At 32.9% G+C, this 25,174-nt stretch overlaps 1 protein-coding gene across 1 annotated transcript; it reads right to left on the bottom strand.

Moving 5' to 3' along the window:
- Window positions 1–1,056: 1,056 nt before the first annotated feature.
- LOC134270014 (RING finger protein 150-like) lies at window positions 1,057–24,431 on the bottom strand. Its single transcript, XM_062752185.1, has 6 exons — window positions 23,783–24,431; window positions 18,976–19,247; window positions 14,775–14,846; window positions 6,069–6,151; window positions 4,851–4,956; window positions 1,057–4,505 (listed from the first exon to the last, which is right to left on the bottom strand). The coding sequence occupies exons 1-6, from the start codon at window positions 24,315–24,317 to the stop codon at window positions 4,125–4,127; spliced, it is 1,449 nt and encodes a 482-aa protein (XP_062608169.1). The 5' UTR covers window positions 24,318–24,431; the 3' UTR covers window positions 1,057–4,124.
- Window positions 24,432–25,174: the final 743 nt, after the last annotated feature.

Here is a 25,174-nt window from a genome sequence, read left to right as displayed (position 1 = left end):
GACCTCCTTCAAAAACTTAAAACTATTCACTAATCAAGAAAAAAATCTTGAAGTTCAAACATTTGGAGCATATCTGGAAGTGTCAATCCTATGGATCATCATCCATGCAAGTTTAATTACAAGGTCATAAAATTTTTTAGCTAATCCAAAAACTTTATCCTGTTGACTCGTCTGGAAAACATGTCTGACTCAGCATCCAAAGCTGCTCTGGATGTCAGTAAAATCAACATCCATACTTATTTGGTAATAGTATGATTAAAATTTACTCTTCTGAAAAAATAAAGGTCAAATCCAGCATCTAAAGCAAGCCTGGCAGTGTTCATCCCTAAAGTTATCATCCAAGCAAGTATGGTCCGAGTAGGATTTATAGTTCCTTGGTAATGGACCTGCTCCAAAACCTTTAACCTGGTCTCTCATCTGGAAAATATAGGTCACATCCAGCATTTGAAGCAAGTCTGGTAGAGTCCAGCCCTAGATGCATCAATGCAAGTTTGGTCCAGGAAGAATTTGTTACTTGGTAATTGACATGCTACTAAAACTTAAAGGCCAGAACCCCTGACCATGGATTTCATACTTTCAAGAAATGCAGTCCTATTGTTTTTTTTTTTACCCATTTGTGTACTGAGTATTCTGCTTAGAAGAATTACTTGTATGTATATTTGCTATAAAGATGTGATCAATAGAGCCCCTTCCTAACAACAGAATGACTCAGGGATCTGAATTTTACAATTACTGAACAGGCATTCCTGATTGCTTGGTCCTCTAGATTAAAGGAGACTTTGAAGATTGCAACTTGTCTAGTTGACTATCCATCTATTAACAGTTTTTCAAAAATGCTACTCCTCTTACAGTGTTGGTCCGATTTCAGTATAACATGGCATGCAAGTAGAGTACATTAAAATACATACAGTAACTCCATATATCTGTTTTTGATTTTGGTGAATTGTGTTCCCATGGTTACTGAAACCGGGTCTTTTATTGCAGGGTTCTCATTAAAGTCATGTGTTAGTCAATACCAGATCTTGTTTTGCAGGTGTTGATAAATAACAAGTGACATTTACAATAACGTTACTTTTAATAAACACTGTATGATACTCCACATCTATCAGACATTAACAGAGTAATAAGAAAGATTTATTTACAGGGCACTGAAAATACACACAATAACATTTCTGAAAGTATAATTTACAGTGAAAGTATACATTTTTTGGCAAGTATAAATCTCATCATGTACTATTACTTGAAACAAAAAATGACCACAATTCATACAATTGTCGAGAAAAACAAACTTTTAGCATCATGATTTTACTCAATAGTCAGACACTCCTACAATGTGCTGTACTTATATGCAAACAGTATGATATATAATAAAATCAAATGGATGCTAAACAATTTGTTTGTATACCTAAGCTTCAGATTATGCTTGTTGAAGAATGGAAAAATGGAAATGATAACGCAATGTTCTGAAATCTGCAACAAAAAATGTTATCTGCAAAATCATAATCATTAATACATCGACCAGATGAAAAGAATCTTATTAACCAGTAACTCTTCAATAAATCTTTTATATCAGCGCTTTGCCCTAAACAGATAAGGGTGTGTAACCAGTGCTGTTAGTGTTAGGGGACCATTAGTGAACATTCCCTGTGACTGTGTTACTGTGTGATGGGTTGTATTTACAGGTGTTACTAGTGATAAACCTTTTACACTGGGCTTTAACCATGAATTCTTAACTTGTCTGTGAATATCAATAATTGCTCACCCCTTTGACGTTCTTATCACTGTTCTACTCTACACTTAGTTTTTGTGACTTTTGTTTATACTTATGGTTAGGTAACAAACCACAGACACATGCAGAAAAAAAAAACCAGGCACAATTTAAATTGCTTTGTAATTCTTACAAGGCACAACCTAATAAATTAAGTAAGGGTCATTTGCAGTTTACAAGCTAGGTTATGTATTAAACTTTGATGCAACTTGGACCAAACCAGGAAAAATTTAGAATGAAACATGGTATATGTACTGCCTTGGGATTTCAAATCAAACTTACATTTTGAAAAATGTTTAAAAATTTGAAATAATTTAAATATAAATAATCATAGTTTTAAAAAAAAGAGTCCAAAGCAATGAATTACTTCACATAATCATCTGACATCATAAAGAATGTGGGTTATAATAAAACACATGATAAATCAATATGCCACCTTTTGTAGATGTTCTAACTGAACACGACTTAAGCTGCCTTAAATAAAACTACAATACACGGTAAATGCAAAAGCACTACTATATTGGGCCCTAGATCTTAGCGTCACCCAAAACCAAAATCTGTCTTAAAATCACTGATTAATAAAGCAACCAATGACCTGATTGCATTTACTTGGTAGCATCACATGTTATATGTTCTTTATAAATTTGCAAAGCACACTGCAAAAAAAAAAAATGCATTGTTTAACACAAATAAATTAACCTGTAGATCTTTATAATGAGGCATAGAGCACTATCATAAAACATAAATATGTAACACATAATATTGAAGTCAAATAAAGGTAGAACTTCCTTAAATTGTGTAAATATCAATAAATAAACAACATCAACAAGATATCACATAGCTGCTGTGCTAAAGACATAACCCAAGATATTTCTACTGTGGTTTCTTATCAAGAACATGTAATGCTTTTAACAAAAGATTAAAATTCCATCATTTTTATGAGAATTTTATAAATAAATTCTCTAGACCAGATTTATATATAAATATTTGCTTCAAAAACGGTTCTGAATTCTTATCCTAAATTTAAAGAAAGATTTCATGCTATTTTGTGAAGAGTTGATAACAAGTGCAACATATGTCCATCTGATCGCCATCATACAATAATTAAGCCTACATATAACATAGCACAATTGACTTAAATTCGTTGTCTGCAGGGCTACACTATACATGGAAATAATTTCAACTGTAGCACAGCAACATTAATAAGTAACATTCAAATAATATCCTGTTGAACAAGAGCAACACAATATACTAACAACATATAATCGGGAGCCTTGCTCCTACTTTCACTTTTACTACACAGCACTTTCATTTCAATGATGCTCCTCTACTTTTACTTTTAATACACAGCACTTTCACTTTTACTATAATTCTTCACTTTCACTATACCACACTCAGTCTGAACTTGTCCTGATTCTTTTCTGTCTCTAATTGTAAACCCTTTTAAGACATTTCAAGCAAGATATAATGCTAACCTGATATACACTGTGAATTAATATATTTTCATTAATATTATTTCCAAATTTTATGCATGTATTTTGATGGTGGGACTGTGTCAAAATAATGGAATATTTACTTATAAACAGAAACAGTATGTAATTACATCCCATGCTGCTTTGACATGATCTTGTACAAAAATAAGAAAAACACTGCATATGGTGTCTTTAAAATGATCAAGGATGCATGTCACTTAAATATTGAAATGTCAATCAAAGAGGTGTCTCAATTTCCTTAGATAAACTTTGAAATAAAAGAAACTGTACATACATACTCTTTCAGCATCACAACATATTTACAGTACATACCTATATATAACAGATAATGACAATGATTACTTTCACATATGTGAATTAATTTGGTTGATACAATGAGTGAACTGTGACTATATGCATTATAAACACTGCAACAAGCAGAGACAACATAAATATATATATTCATTTACTGATGCATTGGCTTGCCTGCCAATAATCAACAAATACATTTTACCAAATGAGTAAAAGAGGCATTGAATTTAACTTACTATGAAAAAATATCAAAATCACCAAATATTAATCATGTTGTTATGCAAGACATTTCACGCTGAGTTAAAAAATCGTGCAAGAATTGAAAATTGTGTTCAATTAAGCTCCACTAACAACCAGTTGCATGCTTTGTACCTATGAGAGATCCTACAATGGGAATAATTGATTCAATGCAAGAAACAGATATTCATACAAAGCAAGACAAATGAGATTTCAGTACAGATACATGTTATCTAAGATAGCCGCTGTCTTTTTCTTTGGCCTCTTCTGTGTTCATCTACCCTCTTTTGTTCTTTGGTATTGTGACGCAAGGTTTACTTCATACTGATCAACCTCTAAACATCACTTGTGTCATGAAGACTTGACGATCTTCCCATTTTATCGTAGGACCGTGACTTTTCTCCTGACATTAAGGAGTTTCTTTCTGAGCACTCGTTCTCACTGTCTGAGTCCGGCTCAATGTCTATGACTTCGTGTTCACTCTCGGTAGGAGAGGGGGGCTCAGTGAGAGCTTCACACTCACCACTGTCATCACAGAAAGTGTCTGATCCATGATAGTGCACTGATGGATGACTTATCAACAGGACCTCCACTCCCTCCCTGTGGTGGTGGTGGCGGTCCTCGGAAGATATCATGATGGGATCGCCATCCAGTCCAGAAGCTGTTAGCTCATTACTATCAGGCTCAGCATGCACAGACTCTTGGCTGCTGTTTAACTGTTCAAAGAAACAAAGATGGTGATGTACACATATCACTCCCAAAAATATAGTTTGTTTCATATTTTTCGAGCAATATTTAGATGTAAAATATTTGACATTTGAAGTGAAATATCAAAGCAAGCAAATGTTTCCTGTTCAAAGCAGTGTCATTGCATTTTCTAATGCTCTAACTTGAAAATACAGAAGAGAAAATTTTTTTTTTAAAGTCCTCACTGAAAAATTAGATATATTTCTACTAATTACTTCATGAATTTCACAATCTTTTGATATAACCAGGAAAAAATATTTGTTTACTTTATTTTTCTAGATGTATTTAGGTTTTTGTCTTGGTTGGATACTTACATGACTAACGTGCATCCCGTACGCCCTCAATATGTCCAGCTTACACATTGGACAGCTTCTTTGATCTAATAACCAAGGATCCACACAGGACTTGTGAAAAATATGTCTGAAACAAAAACAACCCTCACTTGAATTAATTTTTTCAATGAATAGATGGAAATACAATTACTGACACGTCAAAAACCATCAGACATATATTCTTAATATTAAAATAAATATTGAAACTTGAAATCAAGTTTAGATATCAACTAATTTCTCTTTGATAATTCTATTTAAGAAATAAGCTATCAATTTAAATGTTTAATTGGGATGGATAAATAAGGGAGGGTCAAGTGAGCAAAGTCCATAAAGCCCAGAGGGCTTTTTGTTCCCTCACAATGGAGTTGGAGGGGATATAGTAATGCAATGGTGTGCGTGCATTTGTTGGGGTGTTAATTCTGCATAAAATGGAAGTGACATAATTTGCATCAGAATCGATGTTGAAAGCTGCCTTGATTTACAGATATGTTGTTTGCAAGGGGATGCTCCACCTTGCAGTGCCTTACTTGATATTCATATTCCAATAATTTAAAAAGATAAGCTCATTACTTTTATTTACAATTTTGACTGATTTATAAAAAAAAAATATATCTGCATAATTTTATGAAAATTAGGCAACTTAAGCCCACAAAATTATTTTTTTTCAAAACAAAAAAAGAACAAAAATTATTAATAAGCATACATTCCTTTGCTTAATTAAGATTAGGCCCCCCTTCCACCTCGGCCCCTACCCCCATTAAAACTGCTAAAAACTACTTCATTTATTTTTGTATTTCTGGAATCTACCTACTCCTATCCATGTCTTAAAACATGAACTCAACTGACACAGGAACATTCTGGAAGTCAGGCATTTTTGGAAAAAAACATTCCACAATGTGCAAGTGATCCATGATGGGTAGATAAATAGTACAGGAGTTCTGATTAAACAAAAATATCTCTTTGTCTGAATAAATTACAATTTTTACTCATCATCATCTCTTTCATTATTCTGTGTCATTTTAACTCTCTGTTGGAATAATCTGACATATGAACTACTGTATATTATTTATTCATGCTCAATGAAATAACAGGGTGGGTGTTGGTATAGCTGTTTACTAGATTATATAAATTACTGGCCAGCCACGTGGAATGGTGCGATTTCCTGCAGACAAAGGTGTGATTTCCTGCAGACAAACTTACTTGCATGGCAATGTTCTGACAACATCTGAAGTCTTGTATCCTTCAATACACACTGCACACTGATCAAACTCGGGATCCAATTCCTACAAAACACAAAGAGATAAAGCTTACAGTTACATTTAAAATTATACAAACCATTTAGTGAACTAATTGGAAACATTGCAAGACATGCATATACTGATATAGTACAAAGAAAATCTGATTCCTTAAATTCTAGATTAGATACTTGTATGTGGACAAACAATATACATGGGTGACTCACAAGTCAATGAGTAATAACAATATATGTGCAACTTGTTTTGATTTGGGTCATTAATAGATTAAATAAAACACATGTAAAAACTGGCAATTTTTCCAGCATCACCATTGTAAAGGGGCATAATTCTTTATTCTAGGAAATTTGAATCCTTATCTCAATGGATGTTATATTTCAATTCATCTAGTAATTAATTCCGAGAAATGAAAAGGTAAAGGTAACCTTAAACAATGGAAAAAAAGAACAAAAGTTCACCTGAGTGACCCCCATTGCCTTAGAAAACCCACAAATGCTTTGTGCCAAATTTTAATAAACACATTTATTTAATAGCATATCTTATCCAAACAGTTTTGCAAACAAAAACAAATACAAAGATCCAATCTATAAAAACACACTTCTTGTTTAAAGCTTAAAAAAGTTTATTTTATCGGTATGTAATGTATGTGTTTATTTTGTAATCCATGAGCTTCTTTTATAATGTATGGGCCTACTTTGTAATGTATTACTTAAATTTACAAAGAAATTACGATCTTAACACAGATGACCCATATCTGATTCAATAACTGAGTATAAGCTGCTATAAGATACAAATAAGAGATGCTGGTCATTAGGCAATATAAGGTAATCTTCTAAGTATTCCACTGGTACAAGCCTTGCTAACTATATGACCATACCATGATTAATGACCACTGACACTTTCTATGATGTATGAATTAAAGTACATCAAGAACTAAACACTTTTGACAAGAGGCACATTTGGCATTTTATCATGAATCATTTCCTTTTCAAGTAAATGATCCTTTACAAAAGGCAATAAATGTTTTATTATTATGTAAGAACATTTATGACAGGGCTCTCACACCACTTTTTGGGACTAGGGCCGGGGCGGTTCGATTTGGGAAAATTATCGTCATTTTGGGAAAAGTTAGATAACCAAAATTCATTTTTAAAAAATCCTCAAATTTTGCTTTTCTAGCATTTTGTCATCAATTTAACTCTGGTTTTGAATAAACAGTTAAACAGAACAAACGTGGGTGAAAATTAGCTTTGTCATTACTATCTTTGTGTTGATAATGCGGTTATATGTCTTTCTGAGTGACAGTCGCTAATCACATGATGGCGCAACACAACTTTGCTTATCAATAAAGCGCGCGACTGAACATGCCGAAACGTGAGCATGTTTCTAGGTGCAGCTTACTAATGTTTAAATGAAATGTCTATTTTTGAAACCAAAATGATTTTTTTTTGCATTCATGACAAATGCTCTGCACATAGTTAGTACCATACACATTTTTGTAAAAACAATAACCTGTTCCCCGAACCAGTTTTTGAATGCATTTGGCGCGAACTAATAAAATATAAGCCTAGTACAGTTTTAATCATTTGCAAGTGTGTTTTGTTTGTTTTTTTTTTGCGATTAAGTTTCAATTTTTATTTTTTAAAAAATATTTTGCTATGGAAATTGGGAAATTTATACCTTTCTTTTGTATTTTTTGCATTGGGAGGGCTATACGGGAGAATAGAGAGCCCTGGCAGGGGGGTTAAAAATGCATAGGTGCACTGAAAATGGATGCGTAAACAACCCAATATCCCCCTTATTTCAGGTGTCAAATACCCCCTAGTAGTAATTGATGAATGTATTAAAGTTGGATATTTACAAAATTCACAATTTTATCTTTCCATTGATATGCAGGTTTTGTAACAAGCCTTTTTATTTTTTTATAATGTCCCTCAAAATAAAACTGTGTTTTGCACCCTTAAGGAGTAGCATTTGATGACATTTCCCACATTTATTTGCATTTAAGTTAATAGAAAATTGCTTTATTTCTTTTAAATTATGTATAAACCATACAATATAATCTCAGGTTGACAAGTGTAAGGCATAATGCCTATTAGATACATGTTCCATAGAATTTATACATATGATAAGGATTCACTAAAGTTGTTATTTTACTTATACAACAGCATTGTGACATCAAAGTGTGAAAAAAATGAAGCTTCGCAAGGTCATGACCTTCAATTTAATTGATCGCAAATCAGAATATGTATCTTCTGTATAGATATACATGTGACATAGACCTATTGAGTATCTAGTTAGGGTGACACCATCCAGATGTTTTAGGCAATCTTCTGATTTAAGACAGTGACTATTTCCAATTAGGTTTATACAGAAACTAGCAATATCTGTAAAAATTGTTTGGCAGCTTTTCAAAAAATTTATAATGTAACATTTTATTGATATTCAAATACATATTTCATACTTTGTGTTTTTTAAATTGAAAAAAATTTATTGTGTGAGCTGATTCGGTTAGGTTTGAATTTCTCTTCGATCCTGTTTTATTTGTCGTAGACATGTAATACTAAATTTACAATAACTTGCCCATTTCTGGACCAAATTCAACAATTTATGCACCAAAATGTTTGGAATTCTGTCCTCTTTGCACCTAAATACAAAAAAGTGAATTGCAAAAAAAAATTATTTCCTTTAAGGAGTAGCATTTGATGACATTTCCCACATTTATTTGCCTGTAAGTTCATAGAAAATTGCTTTATTTCTTTTAAATTATGTAGTAAACCATACAATATAATCTCAGGTTGACACTGTGTAAGGCATAATGCCTATTAGATTGTTCCATAGAATTTATACATATGATAAGGATCATTAAAGTTGTTATTTTAATAAACATCAAAGTGTGACATGTCAAAAACTGCAAGGTCATGACCTTTTTAATTGATCGCAAATCAGAATATGTATCTTCTGTATAGATATACATGTGACATAGACCTATCTATCTAGATCCAGATGTTTTAGGCAATCTTCTGATTTAAGACAGTGACTATTTCCAATTAGACCCCCCCCCCCCCCCCTTGTTTATACAGAAACTAGCAATATCTGTAAAAATTGTTTGGCAGCTTTTCAAAAGATTTATAATGTAACATTTTATTGATATTCAAATACTGTATATTTCATACTTTGTGTTTTTTAAATTGAAGAAAAATAAAATTATTGTGTGAGCTTATTCGGTTAGGTTTGAATTTCTCTTCGAAGCGTCGACTAATGTCGTAGACATGTAATACTAAATTTACAATAACTTGCCCATTTCTGGACCAAATTCAACAATTTATGCACCAAAATGTTTGGAATTCTGTCCTCTTTGCACCTAAATACAAAAAAGTGAATTGCAAAAAAAAATTATTTCCTTTAAGGAGTAGCATTTGATGACATTTCCCACATTTATTTGCCTGTAAGTTCATAGAAAATTGCTTTATTTCTTTTAAATTATGTAGTAAACCATACAATATAATCTCAGGTTGACACTGTGTAAGGCATAATGCCTATTAGATACATGTTCCATAGAATTTATACATATGATAAGGATTCAGGGGCTAAAGTTGTTATTTTACATTATGACGCAACAGCATTGTGACATCAAAGTGTGACGTCATGTCAAAAATGAAGCTTCGCAAGGTCATGACCTTCAATTTAATTGATCGCAAATCAGAATATGTATCTTCTGTATAGATATACATGTGACATAGACCTATTGAGTACACACCAGATGTTTTAGGCAATCTTCTGATTTAAGACAGTGACTATTTCCAATTAGACCCCCCCCCCCCCTTGTTTATACAGAAACTAGCAATATCTGTAAAAATTGTTTGGCAGCTTTTCAAAAAATTTATAATGTAACATTTTATTGATATTCAAATACTGTATATTTCATACTTTGTGTTTTTTAAATTGAAGAAAAATAAAATTATTGTGTGAGCTGATTCGGTTAGGTTTGAATTTCTCTTCGAAGGCCTGTTTTATGCGTCGACTAATGTCGTAGACATGTAATACTAAATTTACAATAACTTGCCCATTTCTGGACCAAATTCAACAATTTATGCACCAAAATGTTTGGAATGTCTCTTTGCACCTAAATACAAAAAAGTGAATTGCAAAAAAAAAATTATTTCCTTTAAGGTAGCTAAACACAGTTTCGTATAAAATCCAGGGGGTTTTTCCCAGAGAGAAGCATGCTGGGTAGGGATTTTCCTGCTATTTATAGGAGTCTAGATGAAAACTGCATCTTTTTTGTTTTTATTCGCATAAAGTAGAGTCTTATCTTAATATTTAAAGAAAAAAATGTGCATTCATTTTTAAAAAAAAAAAATTGTGAGACTTTTTAATAGCATCCAGTTTTCACATGTGCAGAATTGCATGATCAATTAGCAGGTAATGTAGCTCTTTCAAGAGGTGGAAAATGTACCCTGAAAGCACACTAAAAGAAAACCTTAGGACTTGTTCTGTGAAATGCATGCAACTTATTTTGTCTGATTTTTTCTGTTTTTGTTGAGCAGGCAGGGCTCTCACACCACTTTTTGGGACTAGGGCCCAGGCGGTTCGATTTGGGAAAATTATCGTCATTTTGGGAAAAGTTAGATAACCAAAATTCATTTTAAAAAAATCCTCAAATTTTGCTTTTCTGGCATTTTGTCATCAATTTAACTCTGGTTTTGAATAAACAGTTAAACAGAACAAACGTGGGTACGTAGCTATTCAAGTAAGTACATTAGCTTTGTCATTACTATCTTTGAGTGTTGATAATGCGGTTATATGTCTTTCTGAGTGACAGTCGCTAATCACATAGTCCCGAATTTCCTCGATCACATGGGACAACTTTGCTTACCAATAAAGCGCGAGACTGAACATGCCGAAACGTGAGCATGTTTCTAGGTGCAGCTTACTAATGTTTAAATGATTGAAACCAAAATGATTTTTTTTTTTGGCGAAACTTCATGACAAGATGCTCTGCACTCATAGTTAGTACCATACACATTTTTGTAAAAACAATAACCTGTTCCCCGAACCAGTTTTTGAATGCATTTGGCGCGAACTAATAAAATATAAGCCTAGTACAGTTTTACTATCATTTGCAAGTGTGTTTTGTTTGTTTTTTTTTTGCGATTAAGTTTCATGGACTTTTATTTTTTAAAAAATATTTTGCTATGGAAATTGGGAAATTTATACCTTTCTTTTGGGAAAAAAGGTACCTTTTTTGCATTGGGAATGGGGCCGAATATCGGCCCCAGATTTAAAGAATAGAGAGCCCTGTTATGACCAAAATAAAAAAAAAGAAATGTCAAGAATTCACATTCAAGAAACAAAGCTGTCATCGTATCAGTAAAAAATACTAAATATTTTTTTCTGAAATACATCAGTCAATCACAGACAAAAGTAACAGACTCTCTGAAGTATGTACTTCTGCATATCTACAACAACTACACAGCGATTCAGTTTGTAATTGGACTGTCTGGGAAAAAAGCCTTAAATAAAATTCTGTGTTAATTAGCCTTCATTGAGTCATCCAGTGCAGAAAACTTAGAGGCAAACATGCCAGCGTTTCCCCCTTGGCTATGCCTGTTGCAAAAGATATGCATACAAGAATGTTCTGATAAACATATGCATACATACATGTATTCATCATGGTAAACACATACTAGCGTTTTGTTGTTTATCATTTGACTACTCTTTTACTAAAACTACTTCAGTCAAGTAAACAGATCAGATTAAAATGAACCAAAGAACTTCTAAATGGGATTATTCTGAACGAATATTAACAAAAATAATCAAATTATTCTACTTAGACCATTCCAAATTTTTTCTTTGTCTAGTATCCATCCTAAATTAAAAAAAAATCTACCTTTTTCATGAGAAAAACACAAAAACCAAAAGGGGAAAAAAACCATTTTAATAATTTTAGAACTTCTCATTATCATTTGAGAATTCTGAGAATATGCTGAATTGATCTAGTTTTCCGTACTGGAAATAAGCTTGGGCATCTAATCATCTACCCTAATTATCAAGTGGAAATGATGGGAGGAAATTTTCAAGGAATTAATTCTATACTCTCCAAACATTTGCTTAATGTAGATCACTAAATTTTCAAGACACCATATTTTGGCTAGATAGTCATAAACTCTTTATTAGTATGACAAAATTTTCTTGAATTGTGATTATGTTCTATTATAATCTCTTGATATACTAAAATATGTGAGAACACTATTTTTTGCAAACACATTGTCTCATGTAATTACGTGAAAATAAAGTTCTTAATGCTAATAAATTTTTAAAAGTGATTTACAGTAAAAAAAAAAACATGGTTGTACTTGTACAGCTGTTGAATCAGACATTTTATAATCATAATAATGTTGTATAAGTAGAGAATTGCGAAGTGGAATAAAAAAATCAAATTATAAATGTTGATATAATATGCAAATATTATATATGCAAATATTATGCAAATATTACGCAACTGTATAGTTCAAACACCGTCTGTATACATGTGAATGACCACGGGCCCAAGCTGGAAAACCGGTCAATTTTGTAATTGATTTCTGAATCAGCATATCTCTGGGAGTAAACAAAATTTCAGCAAGAACTTTTGCAGTAATGTAAAATATTTATATGATTGATTGATTGTATGTTGTTTTACATCCCATTCAAGAATTTTTTACTTATGTAGAGATGTATGTCACCAAATACTGGTAAAGGAGTTCAAATTTTGACCTCTACTTGGCACTCAGGGCCATTTAGCAGTGAGGGACCTGCCGTTACATGTGTCCTCAGTTTTTAAGGTGTCATACAAAGGACCCGCAACTTCCACTTCAAAGTGCTGAGTGCATGGCAAAAGAACAGTTGCTACCCATTTCTTATCGACTTTACATGCTTTAGGTCAGTCACAGCTGAGATTTGAATTATTTATATGTATTAGTAAATAGATATGTATAGACAGAATAGTTTTATTCATTTTATTTTCAAAGTATTTTATTAGCAAAATTGAGTTCCAAATGTGAACCATATTTTAATTATATCCCCCGCTTTGTCAATTGAATAAGAGATCAAAATGCTTATAAATCAGATGACCATCACCCCCCCCTCCTCCCCCACCCCCCTCCAAAAGCATCTGGATCATGAGGACACAAAAATCACTTTTTTGCTGCTAGACTTGGTCAAAGGATTCTGAATCTGACAACATGACATATACACATGTACATAATCACTACATTGTATGTCAGCTTAAGTAAGTGTAGTGACAGTCCATCCATGCCGTTTATTGCTGCAGTCACTGGATTGTATGGAGTCATTACAGAACATGTCTGATAGAGTCAATAACTGATAAATATTCCCCATTACTAATAAGTCAGCCCTGCAAGTACCGCTTTTACAATCTAAAAAACCGAACGGTCTGTCTTCCTGCAGACAATTTTATCCAATAGCTTGTATGCCATACTCACTATATCAAGACAAAAACTAAGCTGCTTGTCAGATATTCTATTGATTTTCTATCACAGCAACCCATTCCGTCAACATTGTCAATGCGCAAAAGTTTAGTACACATGTCCTAAGGAAACAAATAACAGCATACTCAACTTATGATCCATTACATGCAGTAAATCTTGATTGTAAGATTAATATTTCCTTGCCATGTCAATATATAGTTAATGCAGTCCTCCATTTAATTGAAAATACTGTAAACATGTGCCCTGCTTGAATCAATTACAAAATGCATCCAAATTCTACTGCACTTCTAGATTCCCTGTGCTAAGCTCTCTAATGTGATATAAAATTCAAACAAACTTTACATATACAGTAAAAAATATTAGTGAAAGCAACAGTCTTCAAATAGTATAAGATACAGAGGAAATTGTAGAAAAAATAGCTGCTGCATGACTATTAGATAAATGGCCAAGAAATAAAATAAATGAACTCTTTTATTTTATTTATTTATTTTTTTTTTTGTAAAACAAACTGCTGCAAAGAATATCTATTTAACCAAATTCATCAAATTATCAAATATCAAGTTTTAAAGAATTCTACTCAGAAAAATAGATCATATGCTTATTATGCTAAATTATATACAATCCATTTTCAGTGTATTCAGTAATATTTGTACTGTATGTTCATAGCCTTACACAAAATATCTGATGCCTATGTACCCTTTGTAGTTTAAAAGAGAGAGGTGACAGATGGACAAATCAGACAGACACTGGACAAAAAAGTGATGGTCAGATCCTATGTGTTACTTTGGATTGCAGTAGATGCAAAATTAATGACCCTCTCAGCTGCAATCTGAACAATGTATACCAAAATTCTCTTTGTACTTATGCACTGAGACATTGTTTGGTGAGAATTTATTGTGTCCATTTTTAATTTTCTACTATATTTTTCTAATGAAACCTGAACAGAACATCCGGGTCCTGAACAGGGCATTCGGGTCCTAGGGACATATTTTTTGTACCATGAAGAAGCTAATAAATGCCATTTCTGCATCAAATACTGGTGGCTGTGATGCAAAAGTTCCCCTGTTTGAATATGATTATATCCCTACCGCGTACTGCACTATTAGCAGTCTAGGATTATTATTGTAATACATTTCAAGTGATGTGATGTATCTACATACCTTGTCGCCTCCTTTGAGAGTTCTCTGAGGAATCTTGGCAATGGCTTTTTTGGCAGCGCTGGCTAGACGTCTCTACAAAAAAAACAAGTCAGTGTAACATCCCCACATCAGAAAATACTAAACAAAACTGCCCTGTGCTTACAATAATATATTCTTGACTTAGAAATACTTTAATAACTTTTAAAATCTTATACAAGTCAAACTGATTGTAACGTTGAAATACATAAGACTCTTAAAGTGATATTTTAGACAAACTACAAATTAAAAATATAGTATTCTTTATATCCAAAAACCTGTAAATAATATCCTTGTATCATTAGGCACTGGCAGTAAAGAACAACCTAACATTGAATGTATATATAAACAATAATGAAGTTTGTGTTTGTGTTATATAAAATGCCAGTCTTCAATGAATGCAAATACATGTATCATGAAGGCTTGACCTTAACTTCAAAACAAACAGCAGTTGCAGACAAAGTTTTTCATTAATCTTAAAATGACAGATAAAGATTACTAAATTTTCTTCAGCAGGCTAGATAATTAATCTTATTTCATCATTTTCTTCTAAAGTTACAATAAGAACTTTTTCAGTATTAATATTAGAATGGCTTTAACTTTCTTGAATTTACATAAAGTAAAAAAGTAAAAATAAAAGATATGTTGTGATAAATCATAACTCATTGTGTAGGTAAAAAACATTTATATCTAAATCCACATTTCAGAGTGTTTATAGCATTCCAAATTGACTGAACTTCAAAACAAACTTCATTTGCAACAATGTGACAGATAAAGATAATGCTTTGGATTTTCTTCAGGAGGAAAGCTAATTAATCCCAAGGGACTCATAGCAGCATTCAGTTTACAATGGAAACATCTTCAGCAGTTATCTCTCTTTGCTAAAGCATTCTTATATAAAGTTAAAGAATATACCCCACCACCCCAGCTTTTAGCATCAAAATATGTCTTTCTGCCTATTGAACTACCATACCAAATTTGATCTTAATTGGGCAACCATTTATTAAAAAAACAGGAAATTTGTGGACGGAAGAAAGACAGACGGACAGACGGACAGACAGAGTGATTACTATAGGGCCAAATCCTTGCGGGGCCCTAATTAACTATAAGAATATGGTTCAGAATATAGTTTTATTTCTCATGTATGCAATTATGACTAAAATTATGTGAGAATTCTATAGTGTCCATCGTATTTGAACTATTTCGTCCTATTCTTTAAGTTTCTCCTTATTTGTGATATAACTTAGTAGTGAGCAGGAAAAAATTAAAATGGCAACAAAACAGAGATCAATGAAGACTAAAATAATCCATCCCCTCAGTTTTTTTTTAAATTTATAAATATCTACTTTTTACTTATTCATTTAAAGGGAAGGAAATCCTAGTTATGTAAGACTAAGAGGTTATAAAAAATATAGTGCACCGAGCACAGCATGTTTAGCCTCTTTTGTATCTCTCATGTTTATCTACATGTAAGCTTTTTCACTTTATATTATCTGATATACTTCAAGGGGAAAAATCAGCCTACACAGACATATCACCAGCAGGAAATTCTGATCAGAATGACTTTAGTACAGAGGGTCTTGACAAACAAGCAATACTTCTTTTCTGATTACATTAATGATATATCAAGTAATCTCTACAATGAACTCTGAAGACAATGAAATGCAAATTGATGTGAGGGTATTGACCTCTTGCAGTGCTAAGCTCCCATCAAATTATGTACACAGCATTGTCTATAACTCCTGCCATCATTCCTTAGAAATCAATATGTCTACCCTCTCCCAGAGATATTTAATGCCATCGAATAAGGCCTCAGTTTGTGAAGGAAAACGCACTGCCATAGCAACCAAAGGTAGTTATTGTGCACGCAGCAGAGAAACAACACTGATACATGTAAATTGTCAACAACCTCTAAAACAGGTCCCTAACACTGTCATATCTAATCAATTCATCATATATAACTACCAGCTACACAAAAGATTGAAGAGTATTTATGTCATCACAATACTAAACAAATATTTTATTTCATAACTAAAGGGCTCAAAAAATAAAAGATTCATCAAATCATCTAAAATATATATATTATTTTTAATACACAGACAATGATTAGAAAACCTTAATTTACTAATTATCGATGTAAATGTCAATGAGCTATAGAAAAAAATGTTACGTATTTTGTTATTTAGATAGATCTTCCCACTCCAGTCTACTGATATTTTAATAAGACTCAATATATACAGCATAATTAATTTCTTCACCACAATTATTTTATGAGGGGTTTTATAACAAAGTATAAAATATTGCTCAACAATAATTATGTACATATTCAGTTATTTCTCTCTTATTTACCCTTCACTTGTGAAGTCAAAGGGTCCTGATTATGATTTTTTTTTTTTAAAATTCCTTTTAAATCATTGAGCATCAAATTGCAGCAAAAAATAATCGCAACTAGTTGCGCAAGGGGATTGTGTCCTGGAATTTACTAAAAAAGTTAGAGTTGACAAGTTTTTAACCGCTCAGCAATCTAATTAAATTAGATGTTAGATTCGCTTGTATACTCGCTATACTAACTAGTTAGTGTTGTGAGTATGCGAGCAGATCTAACATCTAATTTTAATTAGATTGGCCGCTCAGGAGAGGGCAATCAAACAATTTTTTTAAAGATGGCCTTAGACATTAAAATTCTAAGCATTTCCAACAATGTTTATGTGAACAATGACCCATATGGCAAGAGTGTACTGAAAAATCACATATTTTTGTGAGGTAAATTTTTTCCAAGTTTGAGGAAAAAATATTGGTTTGTGGGGGGTTGATTTCGTGGTTGGAAAATGTTTACAAGTAATGCATAGGAAATTTTACATTTCGCAGTGATTATATAGTTATTTCACAGTACTTGTATACAAAGGCCATTACCCGGTATTAGACATCAAATAAAAGTGTACTCTTTTAAGTAGACTTCACTAGATCTTTAATTAATGAAAGAAAAAGTGAGCTAGCTCACATACCCCACGCTCCCCCAAAACTTGACGGTGAAACACATAATGAAAGGCACAGTGCACTTTAAATACATAGTATAGATCAAAAAGGGCAATAATTGCAAAAAAATCTTCACATCAAAATGTCTTGCATATGAGGACATTTAAATGTGGAATGAAGTTTCTAGATAAATAATGGAATCAAAATTTCTTGGCATTATACAAATCCTAACATTCATTTATAGTGGTTGGGGGGGGAGAAATTTCTTGAATAATAGGCAAAACTCTTTAGGATAAAATAATGGAATATGTCCTAAATATCTGCATAGGTTGACGAAACTATGTACAACTGTTTACAGTTTAAGAAGAGTGGTACTGACAAACTGTTCATCTCAATATTCAAAAAATGGCCTAAAAGTTTAAGTTGGAAAGTGTGGAAATTCCCGGAAAAATAAAGGAATCGGAATTTCCTGGTAATATGCACTTCTACACATTGTGTCCTATATATATCTGCAAAGTTTAATGAAATTCTGTGCAGTGGTTTATGAGGAGTTGCGCTGACAAACTGTTCATCTCTATATAAAAGGTATGGCCAAAAACCTAAGTTTTTAGTGCGGGAAGTCCCGCAAAAAAAATTAATATGCACATCTACATATTGTGTCCTAAATATCTGCAAAGTTTGACAAAATTCTGTGCAGCGGTTTATGAGGAGTTGCGCTGACAAACTGTTCATCTCTATATTCAAGGTATGGCCAAATGCCTAAGTTAAAAAGTGCAGAAATTCCCGGAAAAAAATTATGGAATCGGAAATTCCTGGTAATATGCACATCTACACATTGTGTCCTAAATATCTGCAAAGTTTGACGAAATTCTGTTCAGCGGTTTATGAGGAGTTGCGCTGACAAACTGTTAATCTCTATATTCAAGGTATGGCCAAATGCCTAAGTTAAAAAGTTCGGAAATTCCCGTAAAAAATAATGGAATCGGAATTTCCTGGTAATATGCACATCTACACATTGTGTCCTAAATACCTGCAAAGTTTGACGAAATTCTGTGCAGCGGTTTATGAGGAGTTGCGCTGACAAAAAAAAGAGGACTGACTGACTGACGGACTGACTGACTCTTTCAAAAACATTATACCTTAAATTAACCTCGCATTCTATACACTATAATATTGAAAAACATAGTAGATAAATTAGAAAAAAACTTACTGAAAGTCTTTCTTTGGCATGTGCATATCGGAATCGTTGAATGTAATAGAAGACCAGCCAAGCCAGGGAGATGATCATGAGAACCACGAAGGAGATGGAGACAAACATGACTGAGGTCTTGCTGATGTTGGTAGGGGTGGAGGGGTCCGTATTACTCTTCACATTCTTCAAATGACCCTCCAAAATCTGCACATTTACCTCTTTGTGATCCTTCATGATACCCAGTAGCTTGTGCCCATCCGATTTGGTGACAAAGATGGCCAATATGTTACCTACAGAATAAACTTGGACATTTTAGGTTTAAAGGCATTTTTTTCTTGAAATCAATTATTCAATATCTAAAGAAACAGATCATACTATGCCTAAAGTTATATACATGCATTATAATTTGTTGGCATAATATATTGTCAACCATCAAACAAGATCAACAAAATTTGTAGGTCAGTCACTCAACAGCACACTACAGGACAAGATGATATCATATAAGATTTTTTTTGGTAAATTCAGATAAACTTCTTTAAAATATTGTGCATCAAATGATGTATTTTAAACATTAACCTTCTTTTCTATTTGTACATGTAACCTTTGTGAGTACCATCCCATGAAGAAAATCAGTCAGTGGGTCAAGTTCTACTCACCGAATTTTTTCATTTATCAATATCCAGTCAAATGATGTCATGATAAAGTACTTGATTGCATAAGAAGATAAGAACCTATGTTTATAAACAAATTAAAAATATATGCAAGAAAATTGCATATTAGTAACCATCAATTTGTTTGCTTTGTATCTACTCGTTTTGTTTTGTTTTTCATTTTGAATGCAAAAATCACAGTGCTGGCCACTGTAGGGCAATAATGCTCGATGTTCTTATGTACTGCGGCATGATGAGAAAAAATATTAAGTGCTTATAAATAAAAGTAATATTAAATCATGATAATTGGAAACCAGAAGTCTCTGTCGAGACTGTAGCTCTACTGGTTTATACTTACAGTGATTGGGATAAGCTAGGGAGTAAATGTGACAATGGCACACTCCAAATCAGTGCCAATGTGACATTTCAAAATTCAATGCGCCGAACAGACTTTTTAATGGGACATTTCCTAGTTACAAACTTGCAATCAATATAATGTACACTTTCACCTAGTTGCTGTTATTATTCAGTTGAGTTTACTTAATTCAAATGGTCAAATCATTGAATGACGACATTAAAAGATACTAAATTAGTATATTTAGATTCACAAGTGTCAGAAAATAAATAAACACCGCAATTTAATTTCAATTCTTTATTTTTTGTCTCCGATGTTTGACATCTTTAAAATGATTTAAAGCCTGGTTTAGATCTATACTGCTTCCCTCCACATGTTAAATTTTCGTTTTGGTTTTTCCTCCGAGACTACATCATTGGTCTTACCGTCATCTCCATTCGTTCTGTCAGCATGTTATACTTCTTCCGAGTCATTTTCTACCAATTTACTTGAATTCTATTTGTTAGGATTGTTAAAATTAAGAAAAGTCTGCCCTTTATCGGTACGAGGTACTATTTTCTTAGGCAGCATGCTGCACTCCTGACACCAGTTTATTTCGTGCGCGATAGCCAATCAGAAAACACGTAACTGTTGATTAGATACTGGAAAAAAGAAAGCCATAAGAACGCTTTAACACGGTGTTTTTTCAAGCGTAAATTGACAGCGATTGTTGTGGGAAAGACAAACGCTTGGGGGAAAGTTCCAAGTTTAAAAGTATGTAGTGCATGATTTTCTATGCGCCACGATGGCGCAGCGTTTTTAATTTTAATGTGACATTTTAAAATTTAATGCGACTATGGCGCAGGGCGCGTGCTTATCCCAATCACTGTACTTAAAACAAAGGAAGAGGAAGTAGCAGTTGGGACTTGAAAATTTAAAACAGCAATGAATAGAAAAATGATCCTTGCCACTCATCAAAATAAAAAAATTAAGTAGCATTTTAAAGAATTTCACAGAAATTTCTATTTTTAGTAACCATAGCAACACTGTTCATCGAAAGCAAAAACCGATGCATAGAATTATGTATCTTAGTGTAGACTACTTGTGTGCCAAGTTATATTGAAATCAGACCAAAACTGTAGGAGGAGTAGCATTTTGAAAGAACTTCACAGAAATTTTTATTTTTAGTAACCACGGCAACACCGTTCATTTAAAGCAAAAACCGATGCACAGAATTATGTATCTTAGTGTAGTCTACTTGTGTGCCAAGTTATATTGAAATCAGACCAAAACTGTAGGAGAAGTAGCATTTTGAAAGAATTTCACAGAAATTTCTATTTTTAACCATGGCAACACCGTAACAAAAACACGTGTGCAACACCATTCATTGAAATAAAAAACCGATGCACAGAATTATGTATCTTAGTGTAGTCTACTTGTGTGCCATGTTATATTGAAATCAGACCAAAACTGTAGGAGGAGTAGCATTTTCAAAGAATTTCACAGAAATTTCTATTTTTAGTAACCATGGCAACACCGTTCATCCAAAGCAAAAACCGATGCACAGAATAATGTATCTTAGTGTAGTCTACTTGTGTGCCAAGTTATATTGAAATCGGACCAAAACTGTAGGAGGCCCATGGGCAACATTGCTCACCTGAGCACATGGGCTAGTTAAAATACACAGTACATCTTCGCCAGCCAAGGGTTTCTGATACGCTACTCTCCTCATGAACCCTTGGCATACAGTGTTCATAGAAGATGGGGGTTTTTTTCTCGATCAGTCGACCAATCAGCAATTGTTTTTTTTGTAAATGACGATATTTGCGTTCGGGATACTTCTTGACTCTTTAATCTCGGAAATGAAAAACATTATTTGAATGAATTTAAATCTTCACTACTTGCAGATGCTTACATGTCAATTTGATTAAACAAAACTTTTCTGTTCTGGAGAAGATTTTTTCCTTTATATTCTTATGCAAAACTTCCCTCATTGTGGCCACATCCTAACCCCATGGGTCATAATTTGAACAAACCTGAATCTAAACCACCTGAGGATGCTTTGATTAGCTCCATATAAAATATAACTAAATAAATCATGGATTTGGTGTTCTCTAGAAAATTTTAAAGATATTTTAGTATATATTCCTTTGTAAAAATTGATCCCACATTGTGTCCCCACCCTACCCCAAAGAATTCTGATTTGAACAATATTGAAACTACACTACCTCAGGATGCTTCCATATAAATATCACCAATCATGCCATGGCTTTGCCAGACCTGTTTACCCTAATCATTGTCTCTCAGTATTTTTGATTAGATTTGCCCGTGAGATTTGGCATTTGCCAGTAATATTTCATTTTCTATCGATGTTACGTATATTAATGGAGAACAACTGATTTTGATAACTAAAACATGGATTAATAACATGTTATTGGTCATTATATACCACAACCTTTTGGCAAACAGACATATCTTTTGTGTTTGAAATCTTTTCTAGCGATTAAAAAGTGTGAAACTAGGACAAATCATAACAAAATCTACCTTCCCATTTCTAAACAAGTGTATTTTTTATTTCCGTATTTCCATGATAACAAAACGTGAGACGTATTTTGGACTAAAAATCCGTACAAAATACGGGGAAATCGTAAGAGTAAACAGGTCTGCTTTGCTCACAGTTTATGATGACAACAATGACAACGACAGACAATGGACAAATTTTGATCAGAAAAGCTCACTTGAGCCTTCGGCTCAGGTGAGCTAATAGATGAAGCTAGCTTATAAGCATTCACCAAAATTTAGCAACAAATAAAATTTGATCAGTATATTATATTAATAATTTTTATGTTTATTTAATATTTTCAATTTTAAAATAGCTAAACAGTAAAATTAAGAAAAGTGAAGTCTCATGTCAAAGGTAATGTCAGGTTCAGTAATGTTGATCAGTTGATTATCTTTCGTATGTAAATGCATATAAAGTTTGTTAAAATATCTTAAACAATTTTTTTTTGGTTGAACCTATGAAATCAAAATCTATAGAAATGTGAGGTCAAGATCAAAAAGGTAACACAAGGTCAAAAATGTTGATGAAGTTGAATAGCTCTTGCCAATATATATCGGGTTAAACAAGAGAAAAAAAAAATTTTCTTTGAAACACAGCTAAACACAAAAAAAAAGAGAAAGGAGGTCAATGTCACTTTACAATTTTTAAAAGTTAAAAGAAAGGACAAGGTCAATAAATGTTAACACACCTAGATAGCTTTCCTCAATATGTATTGGCCTATATATAATTTAATAAAATTATTTTGGATAGTTTCTTTAAAACTGAGTAAAGTGAGCTAAACACAAATATTTGAGACTACCGCAGGTCAGGGTCAAAGGGAAGGACAAAGTTTAACATATTGATGTGGTTTGATCAACAGCAAGTGTGCTCATCATAGGACAGGAGGATGGAGGAAAAAAGGATGGACCGGACAAACACTATATGCCCTGGCCATATTATTGTGACATATCATTATGGTACATATCTTGATGCAGTGTCATAGTATCAAGATATGCTTCAGTCATATCATTTCCCCCTATATTGTTTACCCCTATTGGATATGCTTTTCCATCCTTGAGCATTTAACAAGGGGATACAAACACAGAAGCTAAATAAAAATATCATTTTTGAAAATAAATGCAATTTAAAATTATAATTCACATACAATGGGTACTTTTTTTTCATTTGTTTTAAATTAGCCTAATTTTAACAGTTTTTAACGGCCTTTCGAACATACCATGAGCATGGTAAGCCATGTTCTTATTTACTTTGAAATTGTTTCAATAAATATGACATTACCTTTCAGATTATAAGCTGAGTAGTCACTTGAAGACTTGGGTTCCTCATTGTCATATATGATAACTGCTGATGCATTTGCCAAATAACATGTCTGAACTTTCTGTGGCAAAGTGCATGACCCTCTCTGAACTAAGGCCACCCATCGCTTATTACTGGGGGCATTAGTTATTGGGTTACATGCATCTGTTTTATTATCCCCTGTACGCACATGCACCAAAAGTCCAGGCGCTGAATGTACCCTTGAGGTTTCATCATTTCCAAACACCCCCATCTCCCAAACAGAAGATTTGCTGTTCTTTATGTCATCGTAATAAGTTACATTAACTTTAGCTGTATATATGGCGTTTTCACAACTTACAAAAATCACATTTTGAAAAATTAACATACTGCACAAGAACACATAATATGTAAGAGGAAAGTGCGACCTCCATCTTGAAATGCTAATCCGACAGTTCTGACGAGATCTAGAGCTGAATTTCGTCCTTTCTGTCATCTTGAAGTCACACTCTGGATACATTTTTAGAAATCTAATCATCCAAATTTTCAATTCTTAACAGATTACGCCATTTATATGAGAACACATTTGTAAATTCATGAAAACATACAACCTTTCCCGTCACGCATTACATTAACATTGTTTTGATGAGTGACGTAAATAGTCATGTGACCGTCTAGAAAAGAGCGCCACCTATAAACAGGGAATTTATGAATGGGATGAACAGCACAAAGCTCTACATAGAACTTTAAATTTACTCCATTCTGTTGACCGCATTTTAATCTCTTTCAGTAAAACATCATTTTCGAATGTAACTATTTACACAAAATATGCAGATTTTACGTATACAGAATTTTTGCATATAAATTACTTAATTCCTGTGCGCACATTAAAAAAGGGGGGTTACACATTTGACCCCCAGTGCAAAATTAACATCTGATCAGACTAGGTGCAAATTAACTTTTACATATGAATAAATTTACTGATGATGTTTTAAGTCATATTATAATATGAAGGCGGAGCAACGGGCGAGAAAGCTGTATTTAAAAAAAGAAGATAAAAATGTTTATAAAAATTTAAATAGAACTATATATGAAATTCCATATACGACAGCCAACTGCTTACTGCAAACTTTCTGTGCTTATTGCCAACTGCTCACTGCTTACTGCATGCTGCCACTGTGATAGATCGAATATTGCCTGTGTTGTACAATACTAGTATCCTTGTTACATTAAAGTTTTGCGATTTAAGAAATTCAAATCTATCTATAACGATCTCTGAGTAGCCACAGAGCTGATTCCCGAATCCAGTGTGAAATCCTTAATGTGCTTTGAATCAGTCCTATGGTAGCAAGAATATTACTATAATAACAAAATTTCGTGCATGGATTCGGGATT

The sequence above is a fragment of the Saccostrea cucullata genome, unplaced genomic scaffold (genome assembly GCF_032062105.1).
Source record: "Saccostrea cucullata isolate Sc308-1 unplaced genomic scaffold, CSIRO_AGI_Scuc_v1 ctg261, whole genome shotgun sequence".
Classification (NCBI taxonomy): domain Eukaryota; kingdom Metazoa; phylum Mollusca; class Bivalvia; order Ostreida; family Ostreidae; genus Saccostrea; species Saccostrea cuccullata.
The sequence above is the reverse complement of the archived record's forward strand: the minus strand, read 5'-3'. Positions and strand labels throughout refer to the sequence as shown.